Source organism: Diplotaxodon limnothrissa, linkage group LG7, assembly GCF_057381915.1.
Source record: "Diplotaxodon limnothrissa isolate DT_005_m linkage group LG7, D_limnothrissa_male_GT1.1, whole genome shotgun sequence".
In the NCBI taxonomy this organism is placed as follows: domain Eukaryota; kingdom Metazoa; phylum Chordata; class Actinopteri; order Cichliformes; family Cichlidae; genus Diplotaxodon; species Diplotaxodon limnothrissa.
The window spans coordinates 56753344-56771962 of NC_140602.1; the positions used below are offsets into that span (position 1 = coordinate 56753344).

Genomic DNA, 18619 nt, shown 5'->3' on the forward strand with positions numbered 1-18619 from the left:
TCACGAAGGAGGCGGAGGACGTAGACTCTTACAGTTCATCTCATCCAAGGTCTTCCAGTATTTGTAGTTCTCTGACAGGTGCTCCATTAAGCCAGGAAGAGTGGCAAAGGCTGCAAGGAGACACATTGAAGTTGGTAGAATTAAAAACAAACATGGCTACACAGATGTGTGTTGTTAGGCAGATTTCAGTCATAGTTAGTAACTAATTATAAATTCAAACCATTAAATCATCGAAATAATATTGCACAGATCCTCTTGGTTTCACCAAAATAGCTCAGACAAAAGACAGTGGACGATATCCTGTGATATCTGGCACCAAAGTGTGAAAGGCAGGAGATAAAACCGTCCATGGTTTGGACTTGATTTTCCATTACATCCTACAATTTCTCAATCAGAACATTTGTAGGCCAAATCATCATCTTGACTTCTTTGTAATCTTCCTCAAACCACTTTTGGACAGATTTGGTGTGTGTAATAGGTAATGTGCGCAGTGCCTTTTTCTCATAGTCCCATGGTTTTCCAGGTAAGCAGTTCATCTAGCTGTCATACACGGCCATTACTTTATGATCCAGTTCGGACATTGATGGCATATTTGGTGATTGATTAGGTAAGCATGAGCACTCTGACTGGTCTGCACTTATATAGCCCCACACACATTACTCTGACACCTTTGTCATACAAGCAGAATTAAGAAATGACCAGACAGACCAGCCTTCACTCCCCACAAGCATGAGTTAGTGTTTGCCGCCAGTGACCACGTCACTGATTCACTGGTTTTTTGTCCATGGTTTGTTTTTTGGCACTGGGATCTAAACAATAAATACCAGGGACACAACAAAGGAACTGCTGTTTCGAAACCTTCTGCCTTCCAGCCTTCACAAATCAGCCCTTGTCACAGACTCTTGGATACTTCACACAAGCTGAGAGACTATTTGTTGACACCCCTTCAAGATTCAAGATTTACTTTATTGTCATTCAGCACTACCTCAAAGACGCAATGCAGAATGAAATTACGTAGCACAAGCTTACATAAAGACATGTAAAAATGTCAATAGAGTTTAAAAAAAAGGCAAATATAATAATTAAATAAATAAATACATATAAAGTCAGTGGTACATATTTAAAAAGCACAAATAAAAAAACAATTCAATTACTGCAAAAGAGAAATGCTGATTGTTGACCGATTGGTAGAGTATAATAATCTAGAGAACAGAAGCTGTTTTTGTGCTGTTCAGCAGTTCGATGGCTGGTGGAAAGCGCCTGAGGTGCGACCTGCACCTCAGGCTATGATACCGTCTGCCTGAGGGCAGAAGTGAGAACAGGCTGGGGTTGGGGCGGAAGGTGTCCCTGATGATGTTTTTTGCTCTGGATAAGGAGTGTTGTTTGGCTGGACCCTCAATAGATGGCAGTGTGACCCTAATAGTCCTCTCAGCTGATCTCACCACTCTTCTCAGGGCCTTTTTGTCTGAAGCACTGCTGTTCCTGTGCCAGAGAGAGATGCTGCTTGTCAACACACTCTCAATGGTGCCTCTGTAAAAGGTGGTGAGAACCCTGGCAACCTCCGGTCACTTAGGAAAAATGTCTACTCTCTGACTAGTTGGCAAATAGTTGTTGGAGGTTGTTGTCAGTTACTGGAAATGGACAACATCAGCCTTCAGCATTAAAAGCTTCAACCAAAGGTGCAAAGGGTGCAACTAGAAGGCATTCTGGTTGTCCTCAAAACTCTTTACAGTATGATTAGTGTCTTTGTAGTGTTTGCAGACAAATCCATGTCAATCAAAGCATTATCAGAGTGCTTTTTATAGCTATGTGCAATTTCTTGCTAGCAACTGGCAATAACCTTCAGCAGCCGGTTGTGGAATACGCACTTTTCCTAGCCATTTCTGGTTACCAGTGGGTCACTGAATGGTCTCTTGGCCTGCACAGCTGGGGCATTAGCAATCGCTTTCACAGCTACTGCCAGCAACCGCACGCAACTGGTCTCGGTATATGTTTTTTTCCCCAAGTGACTGGCCTCTAGGCCCCTATCCCTGTGTGACTGAAGCCTAAGACTGCAACTAAAAAACTTACTGTTCCCGTTGACACTGTAGTTTTTATTCATTTCACCTGATAGTGGTTTTAAAAAATGTGAAACATATATGGTGACAGATGACAGCTGGCAAAAGATTAAAGGGACACCTGCAGACATAGCCTGGTTGGTCATATGTCTCATATCTATACAAGTAATTTTAATGTATCAAGTCTCAAAATATCAGATTATTCAAAGAACCATGAATAATCCCAGTAGAGAGAATGCAACAAACACATATGTAAATTATATTTTCAAAAAACAAAACAAAAAACAAAGTAACAAACAAACACACACACACAGACACACAAAAACAGGAAATCAGGGATAAACACCTACATTTGCCACTGACTTCCTGTTATCATTCCACACGGACTGTTAACATTTGTAAGCAGGCTATGTGCAGTCAGTTTGTGTACAGTTGCTAATGCTACATAGACTCTACAATGGTTCTCCCACATTAAAGGTCAGCTGGGGCTCAAAGGTCTCTCTGCCTCTCTCTCTCACACACACACCCACAGCCTGAGGCACCACAGCTTCGGCTTGTGTTGTTTACATCCTTGTTTCCGGCCTTGTTGATGAGCCACACTGCATCTGTGGAACTAACAATGACCCCTGCCTTGTCCTGACAGTGACCCTGGTGAATTGAAAGAGGCTGCATGTGTGTTTTAGTGTTTATGTGCAAGTGAAGTTCTGCTCGGCTGCTTGTCGAGTGATTGTAGCCAACCCCTCCACCCTCATCCCTGCCACTATTTCCCTGACTTCCACTCCCCTGATACTCTTGTAATTTCTCCTGATCCCACTGGCGTTTGGAATCTTTCCGTGACATCAGAGCTGACAGTAAACAAGCTGCCTCTCGGGGAGACTATGCTAAGAGGGGAATTCAGTGGGAATGGGGAACTAGTACAAGCAGCATACTATCCCGTTCCACTCATCATCACTTTCTCTCACTATCTCTTTCCTGTCATTTTCTCTCTTGCAATCTACTAAGAAAAAAATCACTGACGGCAATAAAAGAGGCCAGGAGTCAAGATGGCACTGTCAGAGGTTTTGTTTTAGTTGGACTGAAATGCCTAATTGTTTCAATTATTGCATTTGAGTTATGGAACAAACTGGAAATGTGGGAAGTGATTCAGAGGTCTTAACCCAGACTGGTTTAGTGTCCCCAAAGAAAGGTTACACTGAGCAGACACAACATTGCAGTAAGTAACATTAATCATGTTACAATGCAATTTCCTGTTGGGACAGGGTAGGTCCTGGCATTCATGCGGATGTTACTTATCCCCCTATCCAAAATCAAGTGGGATAATGCGCCCCACCACATGCACAAATACAGCTTGAGGAACATTAGAGCTGACCATAAGGCTGTAGCAGGAAGCAAGATTAATAGGTTAGTGAGCTACGACGAGCTTGGAGGTAGAGTCTTCTGTGTCATGAAAGTGGCTCCCTTTCTACCTGGCTAAATCACTATGGTAACTTATGCTGAACAGACAGCTGGAAGAGTCACGTTTTCATTAACGCTTTTATTTTCAGCATATTTTCTCTGGTAGGTGAATAAGTTTTACACGTGCAAGCTGTTAAGCTCTACCTTACTAATGCAACAAATGAAGCCCAGCTGTAAAGTTAGAGGAGAGCAAACTGTTCAGTGATGATAACAAACTGGAGCAAACTGCACTCATAGTAATGATTTTGTGCAGCAGAAGAGTTATATGTGAATGCGCTCAGATCCTGAAAACTAAAACCTGGCTTAACAGAGAAAGAAACCATTAATACATAAATCAGCAGCCATTTGAAGATATTAATGGAGGAGCTTCTTTAAACTGAAATCAAAGCAAGTAGGGATGGGTATCGTTTAGGTTTTATCCGATACCGGTGCCAAATCGGTACTTTTGAAACGGTGCCGGTGCTCAAACGGTGCTCGAACCGGTGCTTAAAGAATGGAGAACACAAACTTTGTCCAAAAACCTCTCATGTTCAGCTGGTTTTTTTTGTAAAAAGATAACAATGTTAGCCTTTTCTGCAGCTATGTGGCATATATGGCATCACTCTTGGCTGGAAGCAGTGCTTAAACAATGGAAAAAACACAAACTTTGTCCAAAAACCTCTCATGTTTAGCTGTTTTCCACTTTTTCTTTGGTCATTTTAGCCTTTTTGGCCAGGGTGAAGGGAGTATCTGCCATCAAACAAGAAGACAGCCGCATGTAGCTATGATGATGTTTGCTAGTTCACCTTACATGCATTAATGTAATAACGTGGTTAGCCTACTCAACGTAAATTACACACGAACAACATGAAGCTACTCATGCAGAGAAGAACGGCTGCTGCTGCATCATCATCCGTCATCATTTCTGCTACACTGGCAGGGCTAGGGGCCAGGACTCTATTCTTCGGGTTTTTGGGGGATGTTGCTCCGGGTCCGATAACTGGCAACCCACCCAACGTGCACGGTGTGAGGTCTCGCAGCAAGCTATCAAATACGGCGCATTTCTTGGCTTTTAAAAAAAACGCTATGCGTCGCCAGCTGTTTAATCGGATTCTTGGTGTTACCTCCTTTGACAGTATCACAGTATCAGCTTAAAGCACTTGTTGCAGGCTGCTGAGTTTGCATATTTTGCTGTGAAGTACAGCCAGACTTTTGACCGCTTCGCCTTGGGCATTTTTAATCTGTAGCTCTGCTCTAACAGAACATACGTACCTAGCCCCGCCTACTATCCTCGGAAACGTAAAATGATTGGCTAGAAGTGTATCACAGCTCAGGAAAAAAAAGCACCGAAATAAAGCACCGAAATGTGCGCTGCTTTTCGGTCTGGTTACTACCGTTTATGTCAGAACCGGTGCCATCATGGCACCGGACACCGGTACCCATCCCTAAAAGCAAGGTTTATGGTTCAAACAGAAATCATCATCTAGGCTGATGAGCCGAGCCACTGCAGTCTTGCTGTTTTGGAAAAGGATAACTGCAGGACCCTGCACACTCACTGGCTATCAATTTGTGATTGATCCGTTGTTAGCATAACCTGGATAATTCTCCTTTTTCTGATCCAGAAAAATTAAATTTTTCCTGTTTTAGAATCCTGAGCCACAGTATTTCCTAATAATAATCATATTTAAGAAAATGTATATGTTTTATTTCAACATGACCTGACACTTGTGACTGACCACACAAAGTTATTAGGAAAGTGTCTACTGAGATCACAGCACACGAGAGCAGAGGGCTGTTTTCCCATGGACCTCTATGTTACCAGAAGTTGTTTTGCGGAGGCGTTGCATCCTATTGACCACGGACCGGTTTATGTCCGACAGTATTTTCACGGACCGGCCTTTAAGGTGTCGCGGATAAATACAACAAAATAAAACCAGTACCGGTACAAAAAAAATAAGATTTATTCATAACACACGGGAAAAGACCCAGGGAAACCGAGTTAACGATAACGCTGTCAAGTCGAAGCCTTGCAGGCTCAAAGTTTTGTATTATTATTTGATTCATTCAAAGCACCTTCAGGCAACTGTTGTTGTGATTTATTGCAAGTTATTAGGGGCTTGGCTTTGAGTGACAGGTGGTTGCTGTTTTGTCTTGTTTGGTATATAAATTTACAGTTTAGGATTTTCAGTCGCCAAATTTAGTGTTCCAGTTAATATCAAGCTGATTTATGGATGCAGCTTTCTATTCTTTCACTCAAATCTGGCCTTTTCTGGCATCCCAAAAACGAACAAACAAAAGAAAAAAAACCCTTTTATGTCATGGTCTGGGTGTGTGGCTGTAAAATTCCTGAAGGTCTGGACCTCCCTGGTATCCACCCATGGGCAGGGCCTACAGCCTCCCTCACCTGAAGCTGATTGAGGCAATCAGGTTGGAGATTTAAGCTGCTTGCTGACACTGCTTCCTCACTAGTTCGTCAACTACCCTATTTACTCCAGGAAATTCCAGCACACTGAACCACTCATCTTGGAAATCTGGTTAACCCGCCTGCTTTCAGAATCATCTCCTTGCCTCACCTGCCTGCCCTCCTGCCCTTGCACCACCTCGGGACCTTCACCGCTCAGGACAGCTGCCACACACCACCAAACCCACCTGGACCGCACCACCTCTCCTTCAACGCTTCCATCTCCCACCTGCACATACGTACCTAATCACCAGCCAGCTGCTGTTGCTTTCTTGGACCTGTCCCCTTGCTTATCCCTCTCCCCTGACCAAGACCCTCACGCCCCATGTGTCAAGCCTTAAGTCAGGTACTATCGTAAATGTCATTTTTGTGCTAGTTGATAAACCTTTGTTAAACCCTTTCCTCAGCCTCCGCTTTGGGTTTTCTGCACGTGGGTTTGATTTTTGGTACTCGGCCTCCGGCCGTTTTGTGACATTTTAAATGGTGGTCTATGAACCAGTCAGCAACTGTCCAGCTTATATTACTAGTTTTTGACTTTGTCACAGTCTTTATTTTGCAATCTGAGCAAATCTCACCAGTTTCTGTTGATGACAGTGTTGTCGGGAATGCATTTTCTTTTTATCAATCTCACATCCACAGATGTATTTAGAAACAAGAGAACAAGACTGCTTGGACTAACAGAAGCAGGCTGGTAACTTTAGGACATTTAGTAAAGATTGCAGTCACATGTAGAATGTGAAACAATTATCACTTCAAGAGAAAAGATGTGAAAGATCATTTGGGAAATGGTCTGAGTGAAAGCATTAGAGGAATCCTTAGCAAGCAAATGGCTTCTTATAGAACAACAGTTACTTTTGTTCTGTGAAAGTAAACATTTAAACTTGTTAAGCAGCAAGTCCCAATCTATGATTTATGATCCTGACCTTTTAGCTGCACAGTCAGACTTAATATGTGTGTAAATATAATACTCCACTCTATTGAAATGGAAACAAAGAAGAAAATGACTAAGAAGACTGTGTGGAAAACCACCCCTGAGAGAGAAACACAGAACACAGTTGAATTTTTTGCTCTTACCATCCCAGGCGTCAAACATATCAGTGATGAAGTAGTCTATGAAGGAAATCTGAGATTTGGGGACACTGCAGGTGTTCCTGTCGAAAACGGGCATCACCACTGGCAGCCCTTGTCTCTTCTCCTCATCTGTCTGCAGGGAAACACACATAATTCAATAAACAGGGAGCTTAGACGGCAGGAGGCCATTTATCTAATAAAGTATGCAAAGTGATTAAGCAAAAACAAATAAAATTAAATGAACAGTTAACTATCTTCACAGTAATGATTCTGTTCTAAGCTTTAAACCCGCTATTAAACTAAGCTGTTTTACTGATGCTCCCACACCTGTGCAAAGTACTCCTCAGAGATCCGTCCAGCCCACTCGATGCAGAGCTCGAGTGGTCTGCAGGGGTTTGCCACATCTGCACACTTGATCAGCATCCTCTTTATCAGCAGACGATTCTCTGGAGAGTTTCTGATGTTGGCCTGACCCTCACAGTCACTGTTCACGCTCTGTGGGAAAGACACAGCAGATATAACCATCTGGGACATCCAGAAAAATGAAGGACATAAGACACACAAACACATATACTGAGACATATAGTCTCATCACATATCTGTTTTGTAACTCTGATTTCTAATAACTTTCTGGAACGTTTCCTGGAAAGAGCTAATGTGGAACCATTTGTATTGTTTGCAAAAAAAAAAGAAAAGTAAACCAAACAGGAAGTGTTGCTCTTTTTCTCCCCAGGCCTTCATCCTTCGGCAGACTAAGCAAACTACTGCTGAGCAGTTAATCAAATTTTAATCTCAGTCACAGTTTCCCCCTCCAGTATTCAATGCATGAGGTTTTGGGAGTTTTTGCAGCAAAAGAATGATACAAATTAAAACTAATCAAATTTAAAATTGATATTTCATTTCTTGTCCTTCAATAAACACTCCAGTTTCAAAGATTAGAACATTCTGGCTACAATGAGTTCATATTTCAGGCTTTATGGGGTTAACACATATATAATAGTCGAGATAAAACAATTAATTACAACAATTAATAATTCTTTCTTTTAAAAAGTTTATTACATTCAGTATTTTTCCAAAATGTATACACCTTATTATTTGCTCTTACTGAGTGTCTCTGAAGCTATCTGACACTTACACTCGTGCTGGTCTCCTCTATGGCAGCCATTGGCTTGTTGATACTATTCACAAATTTGCTGACGTGTTCAAAGTGTCTGGTCATCTCTGTGGCCAGCACCATGTCTATGATGGCCTGTCGCAGCGTTCGGAACTGAGTCCTGTATGCAAAGGGTAAAATAAAATCAGCATCTATTCACATTCTGCATTGTTGCTGCATGCTAATGTAAATCAGCTGTGACTAAGAAGAAAACAAAAAGAAAAAAAAAGCAGGTGTGCTGCTTCTATTGACCTGTCGATGTTCTTGAAAATGTTGCTCTTGCTGTCACGGACAGTGAGCTGGAAGGCGAGGGCTGCGTGGTGGCTCTCCAGAACGGCCGTGTCATTGTAGAGTATGGCCAGTTCACTACCTGCATTACACAAGAAGGAGTTGGTCCTGCCTGGGTGGTCCACATCGTGGACTGCTGCTGCTATCAGTGCTGCCACCTCATCCAGCTGGTCCAGACTGCTCTGAAGAAAACAGTGGAAACAAAAGGCCACATCAGTACTGGACTGCTCTGCATATATGGATGCAAGAACTTGCTGGAATAGGTCCTGGCATCTCTGTTTAGATTGCTCCCCTCGTGTTCCAAAGCCAGTAGCAGAAAATGATGGATGGATGGATTTTATTTAATCTTCATAATGAATACTATATCTGTATTGCACGATGCTATATGAGGCTTTTTTCAGTTGCAATTGCAAATAAAATAAAAAAGTGAATTTAAATCCATCCACCATCATTTTCTGCTGCTTATCTGGTTTTAGAACACAAGGGGTGCCGTGAACAGAGACGCCCAGTCCTATTCCAGTTAATCTGTATGTGTATCCCAGCTTTTTTGGAATTGGGATTGTACAATGAATCGTATTCAGATCTTTTGCTTGTGTTCCTTTTAATAAATGCTGGTATGCAAACATATCTAGAGTTTTTTTTAAATAATCTGCACAAGCAAACAACATCTTCTATCAACAGTATCATTACATTTTTTTGTTATTAGCATAACATGTTTTTTTGGGTATATTTTTGGTATATTTTCCTTAATAAACCAAAATATACAATTCATTAAATGTGTATATATTATTTAGTATCTCCTGTTTTAGATTTATCATTCTCATGTGCCGCTCACTCAGTTTATATGTGTGCTTTTCTTCTAACCTTGACTCTCTCTTTGCGTAGGAAGTAGGCTGTAGCGTGCAGCACATCTGCAGCGTGTGTGGAATTGTGGTAGGAGTTAGAGGAGTGGTAGCTGGCCTCAATGAGCTGCAGCCAGGAGCGCAGTGTAGCCTCCGAGCAGTTTAAGAACTCACACACTCCAAAACTTGTGCAAATCTTCAGGCCTAGGTATGTCAGTGGTCTGCAGGGGATCACACAAAGGACTGGATGAATATGCGTGGAACAGGTTAAAGTAAGAAAAATGCAGCAAAACAGATCACTACTGGATAACGAAATGAATTGAAGCCAATAAGCATACGTAGCTTTTTCGAATCCAAGGAATTTGATATTGTTTGGACTCTCTGGATTAAATCATCTTTGTACCTTTTGTGTGTAGCTGCCTCCAGCTCCAGGATGTTGAATTCCCAGCACTCCTCATCATTCAGCATCTCAGCGATGTTTGGAGGAACATCATTCAAAGCGACTGGGATAGCCAGCTGGCTCTGACTCATGTCTAATAGACACACACACATAAAAATGTCACCATAAAAAGACCAACGAACTATTGTACCTGTGTTGGCTCTGTAATATTTATACCAATAGTTGTTCTGAAAATGTAAAGACTGTGGTAGCAATACAGTGTGCAATAAAATTATTTAGAGAAGTGAAGGAGCACCGGTGGTGTTGCAGTTACACTTACAAAGACACAGCTTTCAACATAATGACAAATTAGACCATATCTCAGAAAATTGACTCTTGCTTTGGGTCATCTCTCAGTTAAGTGCTCTTGTGACTGTAGTCATTATAATGGGGTTATGTAATAAACTGAGATGGAAAAATACACACTCTACAATGTTACAAGAACATTGCGACTCTTTCATCCTGCCAACAACAACTTCAAACTTAATATTTATTCAAGAGATTCCATCAAGACAACAGACCACATTCAACACCCAAAAGGCAACACCCAAACATATCTCTAGTCCCACATGTTTTTAACCTAATGCTTCATTAACAGCTAGCTACTATGAAGTTATTGCCCCGGTGTTGCCAATATATTTATACATACATTGAAATATTTACATAATGCACAGGATTATTGTGCAATATATATTGATTTTTCACCCCCTTGTTGTGGATATTCACTCATGAAAACACACCAGTGTGCAATAGTACCCACTGTATTCCTCTGTTTCTTTTTCTTTGTTGCCATTGATATTACAGTGCATTAAAACTTACTTTTGCAGAAAACATATTCATTCCCAGAGAGTCTGCGCAGCCCATCCTGGAGGGGAAAAAAATGAAGAAAATGATTTTTTGAAAATGATTTTGTTTCTTGAGACAGACAGTGAGCCTATTATTCTTAACATCTGACTATTCCATTAGAACCCCAAAACAAATAATGTGGCAGCCTTGCTCAATATTTCAACTTGCACACACAGTGCAACAAACTGGAGTGAAAGATGCATTTATTGGGGAGAGTTGGTGGATTAACTAAGCATCAAAATAAACCCAACATGGAAGACAAGAAAACTGCCGTTCTCTAACTGACTACTCGAGTCTGCTTCCAAAAGTGAGCCACTCCCCACAGAGATGGTGAAACAAGTAAAACTTCCAAGGAGAGAAAGCTTTTTAAAACTTTATTTTGCAGAGTTTCTTTTGTAGTTGTGCCTCTGTATACCATTAAAAGTGTGTTTCAATTATTGTAATTCAGTGCAGCGCTTTAACCAATGGAGTTTAAAAGTACTGCATTAACTGTTTAGTTTAGATATTTTTATATACAGTACCCCATCATCAGAAAGGCACTTTCTGAAGCTGATTTTGAGTGTTGAACTTGCATTTGGTGTCTTTGCACTGGAACTCTTAACTATAAGGTCCACAGAGATATTGATGCAAGTGAAGGAGGCCATAATTAAGCAGTGGAACTAAAATAAACCCATCAGAGAGATTTTGATGTGGCCAAATCAACAATCTGGTATATTTTTTAAAAGAATGAATGCACAGCAACACTGAAAGACAACTAAAGGGGATAATTAAAGAATTATGTTCTTGGTTAAGACAAACCTCTTGACAAGAAGACTTTTGTCAAGACTCAAAGTCTTTAAGCAAGAGACGCCTTCATAAACGGACATACAGTGTTTACAACAAGGTGCAAACCATTGGTTACTTTCAAGAACATGAAGGCCAGATAAGACTTTGTCAGAAAGAGCCTGTTTTGAAAAAACTTCTTTGGAGAGATGAATACAAGATGAGCCTGAAGGATGAGCCTGAACCATAACAATAGGAGGAGAAAAGTAGAGCTGGTATCTCCTTTACCATCACATTGTCACTGAATTGATGTACTTTTGGTAGTTACTAGAAAACACAGCAGATCTATACTGCGGAGAAAAATCATACATTAAACAATTTGACTGATAGACTGCATCAGCGGTCTATAATATTGCTGCTGGAACCTAAAACTTGCTTTCAAAACAGAAATGTATGTGTGCAGTGACTCACCTCATAGTTGGGCTTATTCAACAAATTCAAATTAAATAAAAACTGTTGGCAGTACAAAAACACAAGCGTGATTGCTGAAGGCAAACATTTCTCGGCTGAATGAAAATACCTTTTTATATTTTATATGCATGAGGTAACAGTTTTACACTGTGATTAAAAACAGCCTGTTTCTTATGTCTCCTTATAAAGTGTTTCAGGCATCTCAACTTACGAACCAATGTTTAAGTACGTATACTAACTAATTCTTACACTCATAAGCCCGCCAACCAGGTCGCTTGTGTGTGGGTCATCTTCTTTGGAGGCAAGCTGAGGGGAGTAGAGCTCAGTGGTCCTCAGGATCTCCAACACACGGTCCAGAGCTTCGGCTACCGTTACTGGACTGCTCTCCTGAGCTGCATTGATGATGTTTATTACCTGGGAATGAGGGAAAAGAGTAGCCAGTTAGCAGTTAGCACTTCCTGTTATTGCTGTGAAAGGTGGTCCCTCAAGCTACTAAATGCTTGATATGTTAGATATTATAAATGTGTCCAAACACTTCCAGTTTGTTCCTGAGTTACTTGGACAACAGCCACAACAGTGAAAAACATTATGAAGTCACAATAAAGCTGACTTTGGAAATAAAATGCCACTATTTTACTTTTTCACAAACGGAGGTTTCATTTTATTTGTGTACAATGCTGTCATCAAAAGAGTATGAAATTTAAAGAGTTATAACCAAGAAAAAAAAAGTGTTTTCGGAGCTTCAGTGACCTTTAACAGGTTAAGTCTTCTAAGTTCTTTGTTGAGTCATTGTGACTTCTTGTAATGAAAAAAAAAACCCCCAAAACAGATGGATGAACGTACATGCTGAGGGCTGGACAGACAACCCACAAACATATTGTCTCTGGCATCGAAGGATAAAAACACAGTGCAAGTTGTGACTTCTGGTCATTTTTACATAGCATTTGCTTTGGTACATTTAAGGTTTATTTTACTGTAAATGATTAACTCCACTGCTTAAAGCAGCATACCTTTGTTATTGGAGCCTCAATGGTCATAGAATGAATCCTGGCCACAGAAGAGTATCTTCGATTTTGTAAACTGGGAGCTGCAATGTAGAAAACATTATGGTATTGGTATTGTGATCACTATATTATGGCTTGTGGATTATCAGTAATAATAACACGATTTTGGCTTTCATCAAAATGCTCATGAATGAAAGAGATAAAAAAAAGAGCAAGAGAAAATATTTTGAGGGTGAGCAGAGGAGAAGCAGCATGCAGCTGAGATAACTTAAAATAGCAGCTGCGTCAAAGTGAGTGGAAGAGGGAGGTATGCATGTTATCAGCCCTCAACATCTCTCTGTACGATCTCTTTAGTTCAAGCACCTACCATAACACAGTCTGACTCACTCTCTCATTCGCTATCTCCAATCATTCCTTCATTCTTTCTTTACCCACTCCTATTTTGTGTTCTCCTTTGCTTTATTCACATTTTTTTATTATGTTCAATCTACTACGGTTGTTTTGTGTTCAAACATCTTCTTCAGATATTTAGCTGTAGACCATGGCTCCCGTTACATTGTGTTGTTTAGTTAGCGCTCCACACTTGCCGTACATCAGGATTGGGGCCTGTTTTGTTTATCTTCTCCTCATTATAATCTTAACTGTTATCAGCTTTAGCCAAGCCAATTGAAAATATGTTTAGATGTCTGGTTGTGCTTTTGGAGTGGCGCAAACTAGAGTTGTACCAATTTAAACAGAGGCTCAAAAACGTAAAACACATTTTAAATATCCTTACCGTCACTACTACGGGAGCTCACCGATCGGTCGTCCATCGAATCTTTTCTTCTGTCTCGGTGTCGTAGAGAATAGCACTCTGCGGATGGAAGTAATGCATGTAATACGATCAAGTAATTTCATCTTTGAGAATAATAACAAACGTGGACTTGTTTACTTTGGTGACCCCCTTACAATATCCACTGACATTTAAAGAGAGCATGGATAGGACAGCGGAATTTAACAAAGTAGATTTACTCAAGGACTTAGCTCGAGTACAGTTTTAATGTACTTGTAGCTTGTTTAAAGTTCACTGTTATTCAGCATTCTGCTTCAACTCCATTGCATTTACAGTGTTTTACTTTATACTCCATCACATTTATTTTAAAGCTAAAGCTACGTAACAGTCTGCAGTCTTAAATACTGGAAATAAGGTTACCCAGCAGTTAATAAGTCATCTACATGTGCAACATTAAAATGAAATACACATTAATGAACCAAAAATTATTAAACCAACAGTGTCATTTATATATTCTGCATAGATAATACTTTTGCTTTAGCTGCTTGATTTGATTTAATTTAATTTAATACACTTAACAGCCACTTTACTAGATACACTTTACTAGTACTGGGTAGGATCCCCTTTTTCCTTCAGAACTGCTTTAATTCTTTGTGACAAAGATTCGACAAGGTGCAGAAAACAGTCCTCAAAAATTCTGCTCCACATGCATTTGCTTTATGTTTGTTGGCTACACATCCATGATGTAAAACGGTTGGTTACAGAACACCTTTGGGATGCGGTGAAACGGGAGTTCTCTATCATATCGAGACTATCTCTCCACTCAGAATATGTGACATTCTCTCACTCAGAGAACCAAGGTTACAATGCCTTATGCATTTGAGTACAGCCCGCTGTCATATTCAAGAAACCAGTTTGAGATGATCCATCCTATTTTCTCATTGTCAGACCATTGTGGATGAACTCTATAATTTACCTTCTCCAAATGGAGCCTATCCGAAAATAATTCCATATCATTCTATATTTATCTATTAGTTCTACTTGCGAGAACCATAAAATACACCTCTGCAATTAAGAGATAAAGGAACTGTGAAAGAAAAAAAAATGTTGTAAGATACCTGAGTGAGAATTTTCCCCGCTGTATCTCTCCTCCTTGTTGAACTTGTGGAGCTGGTGGACAGAGAGCAAGAGATGATTAAAATTTAGGTGTGCACTGTGGATATGCATTTACTGTGATGGATATAATCAGACGCATTTGGGGCTAAAGCAAAATGCTGGATTTATTTTAACATTCTGTATATTTTAAGAATTTGTTCCAATCTTATTTCAGCCTTCTGTATCATTGTTAAGATATAGCAGTCTATAAAAATTATTGATTTAGGCAAAGGAACTGCAAGGAATATACAGGTTTGTATTACTATAACAGAGCATTGTGAATACAACCTATGTATGACTGGAGAATTCAGTATGACTATGAATACAGTATTAACGTCGTTAAGTAAGTAAAGTGGATAGCCTGCAAAGTGATCCAGTGTGTTACCAACGTGTTTGATCAGAATGGATTTATGTAGTATAAAAATGGCATATCATAAAATGTATGTCTGCAGGACAAGATCTTAATAAATATAAACCCACCCTGTCTCTGTATCAGTGACATAGCACTTCTTAATTCAAAGACTAAAAACTAGTAACTACTTAGCATGTTAACACACACTATAGGCTCAAGCGCAGTGACACTAGCAGTATGCTAATTGCGTTTGATTCTTTATATAGTGATATTTATACAATTCTTATGAGTCAAGCTAATGGTAACATACATTTCAATGCACTAAATCATAGATTCATTTATTTTTTAAAAAGTTAAGAAATTTGTGTTTGGTGGATTATGTCTTTATTGTAAGAGTGCTTCTTGGGAATACATTTTATTTCCTTGTAAGTAAAACACATCTGTGGGTGGAGCAACAGAGTTGATTACGTGGGTTGTGCCCATTAAGAACTTGCAAAATGTCCTCTGCCAATGCTAAGCAGCTTATTCTGTTATTTTCTTTTTTGTGCTAAGGTCACGTGTGGGAGTTCCCTGCTCATGCCCTGAAGCTCTTGGTACACGGTTTTCATGCTGATGTTAAAGGAGTCTGAAGTCTGCACACCGATGGAAAACTTTTTTTCGCTGTGCACTTCTTTGCACTCAGCAACTTTACATGGTCTGCTACTTTGTGGCTCAGGTGCTGTGGTTCCCAAATGTTTCCACTTTGCAATAATGTCTCTTAAGGTTGATTATGGAATATCTAGGAAGGAAGGAATTTCAAGAACTGACCCAGTACCATTGTCACATTCTATTACAGTAACTACTACACGTGATTCAGTGAACCAGTGAAAACTATCCCCAAGTTATGCCTTTCACAAATGTTTGGAAAGGCATAACTCATGGCTATGAGCTTTTGTGTATTTCAAATCAAATCAAATCAAATCACTTTTATTGTCACATCACATGTGCAGGCACACTGGCACAGCACATGCGAGTGAAATTCTTGTGTGCGAGCCCCACAAGCAACAGAGATGTGCAAACACAACAACACAAACGAGCAAAATACAAGAAACTTGTTTGCTGTGTCTGCCTCTCTCTCAATATATATGTGTGTTTGCATGCATATATTTAATACAGCATATTTATATAGGTAACAATTTGCATGGTACACCCTGTTAGTCACACTCAGGTTCTTCGGATGGGTAGAGCCTCTAATCAGGTTAAGAAGATTTTCCTTACCCAGTGACTCACTGCACCTATGCAACTTGCTGACAGCGCAACCTGCATGTTTATGCAATCATTTATGCATGTATACAAACACTGTCTATAACTGTAAATCATTTTTACATATTTAGGAACGTGTAATTTCGCTATGGAGCAATGAAAACTATCCCTTGAACACTTCAGCTACATGTCATTTTTAAAATCCATTTCAATCTCATAGAATTGGCTAGTTGGTCTTTCTTTATACCCCCTTTGCTTAAAGTTTTAAGCAAAGGGGGTATAAAGTATTAGGCATTGAGTGTGTCTCATACTGAGTAAATAGGATTAAGACAGTGTAAACATGTCTAATGACATGCAAAGTTTCCAGATTTAACTGGCTACAATTTAATGTTCTTCTTGGGCTGCAAAGCACAAGCAGACATCTAAACATCTTTTAAATTGGCTTGGCTAAAGCTTGTAATAGTTGAGATTATAATGAGGGGAAAGACAAACAAAACTGACCCAAAACCTGCTGTAAGTCTGGAGTGCTAACTAAACAACACAATGAAACGGAAACCATGGTCTACAGCCAAACATCTGGGTGGGAAAAGATGAGGAGTAATGTGGGGCTTTAAGTGCTCAGAGGAAAAGATCTTAAGCGGGTATCCAATGTCACATAAATGGTATCCTGAAATGGCCTTTGTGGCCTTGGGTTGTCAAATAGATAATCTCAGTGAAGATGTACTACATGCCTCGGGTCATGATTTAGTTCTAGAGAGCCATCAAATGCTAAAACTTTGTTGCTTCTTTGCATCAATTCTCTATGGTAATTTGTGGTAAAAAATGAATAAAATCTAGAAATGACACTGTGATAATACCATCCAGTTTGACACTGCACATCTTAGGTTGTGGGGGATGACTAGAATCGGATCAGTCGCTGCCATGCCTAAGGATTCCCAGCCCCGACAAGCAGGAATGAGTGCCATTTGGCTTTGGCAGTCAAATGTCAGTGGCTGACTCACCTTATGCACACACGATGAAAGAGAGCAATGAGCTAAACCTAGTGCCTGTGCAGCTTTGCCCAGGGTATAAATAGCCTTGGTGCCTGGCTGCTCGCCTTCCTTAGGCCTTAGTGGGAGATCCTGGTGCTTAGCTGTAGCTTAGCATAGTATGACGTTATTGGCTGGGAACCCAGCTGAGCGTAGCGGCACCTGCTTCAGAGTAGCTGTGCATGGTGCTCAATAGTGCTGGAAGCCTGTGAGCCCACATGTTTTGTTGAGGTATTGAAGTAAATCTGACACTTTAGCCTACAGATCATTTGACGCATTTATATAGATGTAACTGCCAGCAGAGTTTGCAATCAGTGACTAAGTGCAGTTTGGACTCAGTGGTATATTTCATCACCAGACTTGATTGGGCCAAAAAGCACTGCAGCATTAGCGCTGCTGATAGTTTGACATTTGTTTAAGCTCCACAACACAAATAATATTTTGTAGCTGCCCGTTTTCTTCTTCTTCTTCTTCTTCTTCTTCTTCTTCTTCTTCTTCTTCTTCTTCTTCTTCTTCTTTTTTCAACTACAAGCACCTGCACGTAGGAGCTGAATATTTTTCATTTAGGGATGGGTAATAACCAAACACAAGAATATGATTTTTTTTTTTCAACAATATGACTTTGTTGTTGAAATTGTTCTTGTCTCCTCACCCCCAACTTGGTTGCGGCAGATAGCTGCCGCTTTCTGAGTCTGGTTCTGTTGGGAGGTTTCTTCCTGTTACAAGGGAGTTTTTCTTCCCACTGTTGCCAATTGCTTGCTCATAGGTGGTTGTTATTGTGATTTGGCACTACATAAATATATTAGAACCGAATCATTTAAAGATGTGGCTATAGCAAAACCCAACCAAAACCCCAAGTAAGCAAAGAAAGAGAGTCCCACATTAGAATCCTTAAGTACCTGAATGAGTAAATATTTGATTAAAACCTTTAACTTCTAGTTGTTATTGCCGAAGCTCCTGTTTCACTCCTTGTATAATGACCTCTCCTTTGCCAAGGTTTGTACAATTAGCTTCTACACTAGGTACAGTATTATTAAAGAATTAGCCATGCCTCACTCATACTAAAATTCAGATTGGTATTTCTTTTTTGCAGTGTTAGTGACAAACTGATGGAAATGATTGTCCCTGCCTTGGGTGGAAGGAAACTTTTCAGAGTAAACGATCAGATGATCATTTCACCAACCTGATTGTTGTTGTCAATATGCGGTCTCTTGATGGCTACAAAATGTCGAATTTTCCTGT

General features: G+C 40.1%; 1 protein-coding gene across 3 annotated transcripts in view; it reads right to left on the reverse strand.

The window, feature by feature from the left end:
- pde8b (phosphodiesterase 8B) overlaps positions 1-18619 on the reverse strand; it is a 42389-nt gene continuing 23770 nt past the window's right edge. Inside the window, exons 10-22 of one of the 3 annotated variants that reach the window (XM_085358488.1) lie at positions 18561-18615; positions 14719-14770; positions 13604-13681; positions 12835-12911; positions 12074-12238; positions 10565-10610; positions 9710-9839; positions 9329-9527; positions 8429-8646; positions 8159-8297; positions 7351-7518; positions 7027-7156; positions 1-110 (exon numbers count right to left, since the gene is read on the reverse strand). In XM_085358488.1, the coding sequence (XP_085214614.1) occupies positions 1-110; positions 7027-7156; positions 7351-7518; positions 8159-8297; positions 8429-8646; positions 9329-9527; positions 9710-9839; positions 10565-10610; positions 12074-12238; positions 12835-12911; positions 13604-13681; positions 14719-14770; positions 18561-18615 (1567 nt within the window). Of the gene's footprint in view, positions 111-7026; positions 7157-7350; positions 7519-8152; positions 8298-8428; positions 8647-9328; positions 9528-9709; positions 9840-10564; positions 10611-12073; positions 12239-12834; positions 12912-13603; positions 13682-14718; positions 14771-18560; positions 18616-18619 lie in introns of all 3 variants that reach the window. The other 2 variants (XM_085358489.1, XM_085358490.1) reach the window with 2 other exon arrangements.